This window comes from Leucoraja erinacea, unplaced genomic scaffold (genome assembly GCF_028641065.1).
Source record: "Leucoraja erinacea ecotype New England unplaced genomic scaffold, Leri_hhj_1 Leri_542S, whole genome shotgun sequence".
In the NCBI taxonomy this organism is placed as follows: Eukaryota; Metazoa; Chordata; class Chondrichthyes; order Rajiformes; family Rajidae; genus Leucoraja; species Leucoraja erinaceus.
Window position 1 is genome coordinate 62501 of NW_026576446.1, and position 7279 is coordinate 69779.

At 50.7% G+C, this 7279-nt stretch overlaps 1 protein-coding gene across 1 annotated transcript in view; it reads left to right on the top strand.

Annotated features, from left to right (window-relative positions):
* The window catches only part of LOC129694103 (ras-related protein R-Ras2-like), a 35991-nt gene extending 28712 nt beyond the window's left edge, over positions 1 to 7279 (top strand). Inside the window, exons 3-6 of the mRNA XM_055630829.1 lie at positions 2518 to 2620; positions 4187 to 4295; positions 6070 to 6188; positions 7017 to 7279. Coding sequence (XP_055486804.1) covers positions 2518 to 2620; positions 4187 to 4295; positions 6070 to 6188; positions 7017 to 7104 — 419 coding nt within the window. The 3' untranslated portion in view covers positions 7105 to 7279. The remainder of the gene's footprint in view (positions 1 to 2517; positions 2621 to 4186; positions 4296 to 6069; positions 6189 to 7016) is intronic.

Genomic DNA, 7279 nt, shown 5'->3' on the forward strand with positions numbered 1-7279 from the left:
ATCTGAATCGGATGCTGGTTTAAACCGAAGATAGACGCAAAATGCTGGAGTAACTCCGCAGCACCTCTGGAGAGAAGGGATGGGTGACGTTTTGGGTAGAGACCCTTCTTCAGACAGTGACACAGAGGGGTGACTACCTCGGCCCCTAACCCCTTTGAGAAATATTTGTCCTGCTGGAAAATAAATGGAGATCAGAATGAGACCAAATTCTATTTCCCTATTTCCCGCTCTCTCGGCTACTAGTGATCATCCCGGACCAGTCCTGTGGATGTGCGGGACTTAAAGATTCATACAGACGCCATGGGTTTTTGGTAGTTCACATGTAAAGATCCACTATTTCCGCTGTGGAGCCAATTTCCATCTTCAATTATGCCAGAATGTAAAATCCAGATGAACATAGAATTTTGTGAGTTGTGAATATTTATATAGTTTCCACGTGTTCATGTTGTGAGGACGAGAGTCTGAGTACTCTCAGATCGACCATGTCATCATTTAGTTTATTGTTACGTGGGCCGAGGTACAGTGAAAAGCTTTTTTGTAGCGTGCTATCCAGTCTGCGGAAAGACGATACGTGATTGCAAGAGAGCCATCCACAGTCCTCAGTCTGTTCTCTGGCTGCTTGCCCCATATACACCCCCCCCCCCCCTTGCCCCATATACCCCCCCCCCCTTGCCCCATGCCCCCCCCCCCCCCTTGCCCCATATACACCCCCCCCTTGCCCCATATACACACCCCCCTTGCCCCATATACACACCCCCCCTTGCCCCATATACACCCCCCCCCCTTGTCCCCCATATACCCCCCCTTTGCCCCATATACACACCCCCCTTGCCCCATATACACACCCCCCTTGCCCCATATACACACCCCCCTTTGCCCCATATACACCCCCCTTGCCCCATATACACCCCCCTTGCCCCATATACACATCCCCTTGCCCCATATACACCCCCCCCTTGTCCCATATACACCCCCCTTGCCCCATATATACACACCCCCCCTTGCCCCATATATCACACCCCCCTGCCCCATATACCCCCCCCCCTTGCCCCTATATACACCCCCCTTCCCCATATACACCCCCCCTTGCCCCATATACACCCCCCCCCCTTTGCCCCATATACACACCCCCCCTTGCCCCATATACACACCCCCTTGCCCCATATACACCCCCCCTTGCCCCATATACACCCCCCCCCCCATATTGCCCCATATACACCCTCCTTGCCCCATATACACCCCCCCCCCATATACACCCCCCCCCTTGCCCCCATATACACACCCCCCTTGCCCCCATATACCCCCCCCCCCTGCCCCATATACACCCCCCCCTTGCCCCATATACACACCCCCCCTGCCCCATATACACACTCCTTGCCCCATGTAACTTGGTTTGGGAACAGCTCCATCCAGGACCATAAGAAATTGCAGCGAATTGTGTACGCAGCCCAGACCATCACTCAAACCAACCACCCATCCACTGACTCTATCTCCACCTCACGCTGCCTCGGCAAGGTCAGCAGCATAATCAAGGACCAGTCTCACCCCCAGCCACTCCCTCTTCTCCCCTCGGGCAAGAGGTACAGAAGTGTGAAAACGCACACCTCCAGATTCAGGGACAGTTTCATCCCGGCTGTTATCAGGCAACTGAACCATCCTATCGCAACCAGAGAGCAGTGTTGAAATACTATCTACCTCATTGGTGACCCTCGGGCTATGCTTGATCGGACTTTGCTGGCTTTACCTTGCACTAAACGTTATTCCCTTATCATGTATCTGTACACTGTGGTTATTAATCATGTATTGTCTTTCTGCTGACTGGTTAGCACGCAACAAAAGCTTTTCACTGTATATACCTCTGTACATGTGACAATAAATAGACAATAGGTGCAGGAGTAGGCCATTCGGCCCTTCGAGCCAGCACCGCCATTCAATGTGATCATGGCTGATCATCCCCAATCAGTACCCCGTTCCTGCCATCTCCCCTGACTGCTATTTTTAAGAGCCCTATCTAGCTCTCTCTTGAAAGCCTCCACCGCACTCTGAGGCAGAGAATTCCACAGACTCACAATTCTCTGTGTGAAAAAGTGTTTCCTCTTCTCCGTTCTAAATGGCTTACCCAATATTCTTAAACTGTGGCCCCTGGTTCTGGACTCCCCCAACATCGGGAACATGTTTCCTGCCTCTAGCGTGTCCAAATCCTGAACAATCTTATATGTTTCAATAAGATTCCCTCTCATCCTTCGAAACTCCAGAGTGTACAGGCCCAGCCGCTCTATTCTCTCAGCATATGACAGTCCCGCCATCCCGGGAATTAAGCTTGTAAACCTACGCTGCACTCCCTCTGAACTGAACTGATATACCCACCACCCTCGAACCAGAAAACATACCAAACTCAATCCATGTACCACACTTGCCCCATATACCCTCGATCCATATACCACCCACCCTCCCCGCATGTACGCACCGCCATTGATCCGTATTCTCACCGATATTTCTCCATCTATTCTCTTCCAGTTTTGGACACGGCTGGCCAAGAGGAGTTTGGGGCCATGAGGGAACAGTACATGCGGTCGGGGGAAGGGTTCCTCCTGGTCTTTGCCATCAACGATCGGGGAAGGTAAGGTGACCTCCTGGCAACCCCTGTTCCAAGGGTGACCTTAAGTTTAGTTTAGTTTAGAGACACAGCACAGAAACAGGCCCTTGGGCCCACTGGGTCCGCGCCGACCAGCGATCCCCGCACACTGACACTATCCTACACACACACACACACACACACACACACACACACACACACACACACACACACACACACACACACACACACACCACCCACACACACCCACACACACACACACACACACACACTCACACCACACACACACACACACACACACACACACACACACACACACACACACACACACACACACACACACACACACACCTTCACACACACACACACACACACACACACACACACATTCACACACATTCACACACACACACATTCTCACACACACACACATTCACACACACACACACACACATTCACACACACACACACACACATTCACACACACACACACACACACACACACACACACACACACACATTCACACACACACACATTCACACACACACACACATTCACACACATTCACGCACACATTCACATATTCACACACACACACACATTCACACAACACACACACTCACACACACACACACACACACACACACACACACACACACACACACACACACGCACACATTCACACACACACACGCACACACACACACACACACACACACACACCACACACACACACACACACACACACACACACACACACACACACACACACACACACACACACTAGCGACATATTTTTACATTTGTACCAAACCAATTAACCGACAAACCTGCACGTCTACGGAGTGTGGGAGGAAGCCGAAGATCTCGGAGAAGACACACGCAAACTCTGCGAAGACAGCGCCCGTTGTCGGGATCGAACCCGCATCTCTGGTGCTGAGGGACAGCAACGCCACCGTGCCACCCCCATAAAGGAATGATTTATGTCAATGTCGGTTTGTCAAGGAGGACTCTCTCTAACATCTACAGGTGCACAGTAGAGAGCATGCTGGCCGGTTGCATCGTGGCTTGGTTCGGCAATTTGAGCTCCCTGGAGAGGAAATGACTACAAAAAGTTGTAAACACTGCCCAGTCCATCATCGGCTCTGACCTCCCTTCCATCGAGGGGATCTATCGCAGTCGCTGCCTCAAAAAGGCCGGCAGCATCATTAAAGGACCCACACCATCCTGGCCACACACTTATCTCCCCACTGCCTTCAGATAGAAGGTACAAGAGCCTGAAGACTGCAACGTCCAGGTTCAGGAATAGCTCCTTCCCCACAGCCATCAGGCTATTAAACTCAACTCAAACAAAACTCTGAACATTAATAGCTCATTATCTGTTTATTTGCACTTTATCAGTTTATTTATTCATGTGTGTATATATTTATATAATGGTATATGGATACACTGATCTGTTCTGTATTCATGCCTACTATGTCCTGTTGTGCTGAAGCAAAGCAAGAATTTCATTGTCCTATCAGGGACACATGACAACAAACTCTCTTGAACTCTTGAATTATTTTCCCCCTCTCCCGTTGGCGTTACAGTTTTGACGAGATCAGCAAGTTTCACCGGCAGATTTTGCGCGTGAAGGACAGGGACGAGTTTCCGATGATCCTCATTGGGAACAAGGCGGATCTCGAGCACCAGAGACAGGTCAGTCTCCTCGCCTGGGGTGGGGGGGGGGGGGGTCGGGCGGTTCAACATTTATTTTTTTCCCCATGTATTTTTTCTCCAAGATGGCTTTTTTTTACCGCTTGTCAGTCTCTGAAAGTACAGGGCCTCCCCGACTTGCGTAATAGGTGACTTATGTAAGCAATTCTCTCAGACCACTGATGCTTTAGTGGTCTCCCCCCCCCCCCCCCCCCCCTCCCCCACACCATAGTCTCTGCCTCGAATATCCTCCATGGTCCCACCATGGAGCTACAACCTGTGGTCTCCACGTCGGAGCTCCCCTTCTATAGTCACTGCCTCAAATATCCTGCATGGTCCCACCATGGAGCTGCAGTCGTGGTCTCTGCATCGGAGCTCCCCACCCCCCCCCCCCTCCATAGTCTCTGCCTCAAATATCCTCCATGGTCCCACGATGGATCTACAGTCGTGGTATCCACTTCAGAGCTCCCCCTCCATAGTCTGCCTAAAATATCCTCCATGGTCCCACGATGGAGCTACAGTCGTGGTATCCACTTCAGAGCTCCCCCTCCATAGTCTGCCTAAAATATCCTCCATGGTCCCACCATGGAGCTACAACCTGTGGTCTCCACGTCGGAGCTCCCCCTCCATAGTCTGCCTAAAATATCCTCCATGGTCCCACCATGGAGCTACAGTTGTGGTCTCCACTTCAGAGCTCCCCCTCCATAGTCTGCCTAAAATATCCTCCATGGTCCCACGATGGAGCTACACTCGTGGTCCCCACGTTGGAGCTCCCACTCTGTGTTCGCATGCACAGCAGCACATCCGTTTCCAACGTACGCAAGGCTCCGCGGGAGGTAACCCTGACGTAAGTCGGGGCGCATCTATGACTTTTAAATGGTGTTCTAGTTCCCAATCAAACGGTTTCAGCCCGCACAATGCATATAGTGTTCCCCTAATTCATCAATCGCCTCGTATCCAATTCACATCATGGAAAGGAGCGATACAGAGGACTTGCCCGCACTTTGGTGGCAAGAACAAGAAGGCGGATTGGTGTCTGAATGGTGTCAGATTAGGAGAAGGGGAGGTGCAACGAGACCCGTGTGTCCTTGTACATCAGTCACTGAAAGTAAGCATGCAGGTACAGCAGGCAGTGAAGAAAGCCTAGTTGGATTTCATAGCAATAGGATTCGAGTTTAGGCGCAAGGAGGTCCTAATGCAGTTGTACAGGGTCCTGGTGAGACCACACCTGGAGTATTGTGTGCAGTTTTTCTCTCCTCATTTGAGGAAGGACACTCTTGCTATTGAGGGAGTGCAGCGTAGGTTCACCAGGTTAATTCCCGGGATGGCGGGACCTACATATGATGAAAGAATGGGTCGGCTGGGCTTGTATTCATTGGAATTTAGGATGGATCGTATAGAAACATATAACATTCTTAAGGAATTGGATAGGCTAGATGCAGGAAAATGTACCTGCTGTTGGAGTCCAGAACCAGGGTTCACAGTTTAAGAATAAGGGGTAGGCCATTTAGGACTTTTTCATCCAGAGAGTTGTGAATCTGTGGAATTCTCTGTCACAGTAGGCAGTGGAGGCTGATTCACTGGATGTTTTCAAGAGAGAGTTAGATTTAGATCTTCGGGATAACGGAATCAAGGGCTATGGGGGAGAAAGCAGGAACGGGGTACTGGTTTTGGATGATCAGCCATGACCATATTGAATGGCGGTGCTGGCTCTAAGGGCCGAATGGCCTCTACTCCTGCACCTCATTTCTGATTAAGTAACGGTTTTGTTTTGCAGGTGACAAAAGAGGAATCTGACAATCTTGCCGGGCAGCTCAGAGTCACCTACCTGGAAGCATCGGCAAAAATCCGGTTGAATGTAGACAATGCGTTTCACAATCTGGTGCGGGCTATACGGTGAGTTATTTGAAAAAAAAAATCAAAAATAATTTATTCAGTTACGATACCAAATAATATTTAAAAACCCCAAACCGTGGCAGCATGTGTTCCGCCATAATACCAAATCATCAAATTACTATAATACAGTCCTTATTGATGATACAGTGAGTTCTGTAGCCAGCCTTCCTTCAGTCAGTCAGTACGCCACTTTTAGTTTAGTTTAGAGAGACGGCATGGAAACAGGCCCTTCGGCCCACCGAGTCCGCACCGACTAGTGATCCCCGCACACCAACACAATCCCACACACACTAGGGACAGTTTATAATCATTACCAAGCCTTCACGCCTTTGGAATGTGGGAGGAAATTGGAGCTCCCGGAGAAAAAACACGCACGCACACGCGCACATACATCTGTGTACACGCAAATGTATACACACGTACACGTACTTACACGCGTACATACACACACGCGTACATACACACACACATGCACACACACATATACACACGTACACACATATACACATCTAAACACACGCACATACACACGTACACACACACACACGTACACATACACACACACACGTACACACATACACACACACGTACACATACACACAGCACACGTACACACACACGTACATGCACACGTACACACACACACACGTACACACACACACACGTACACACACACACACGCGTACATACACACGTACACACACACACACGCGTACACACACACATACGCACACACCTCCATGGGAGAGGTGGACCATGGGCCTTGTTTTGGTGCCAATGACTCTACTCTAATACCGGGTTTCACTGACGTTGTATTTCCTGCCGCAGGAAGTTCCAGGAGCTGGAGAGCCCGCCGAGCCCCCAGCCCAAGCCCACCAAGCGGGAATCCAGCGGCTGCCCGTGCCTCCTCCTGTGAGACCCTCGCCCAGACCCCACACTGGGCCTCACCTCCAGCCTGGGCCCGGCACCTGCTGCTCTCGACTTCCTCCACACCAACCTACTGACGACACCTCCACACCCAGCAAACACACTGGCTTGGATGAAGACTCCTCCTTCCCTCCCTCCCCCCCTCCCTCCCTCCTCCCTCCCTC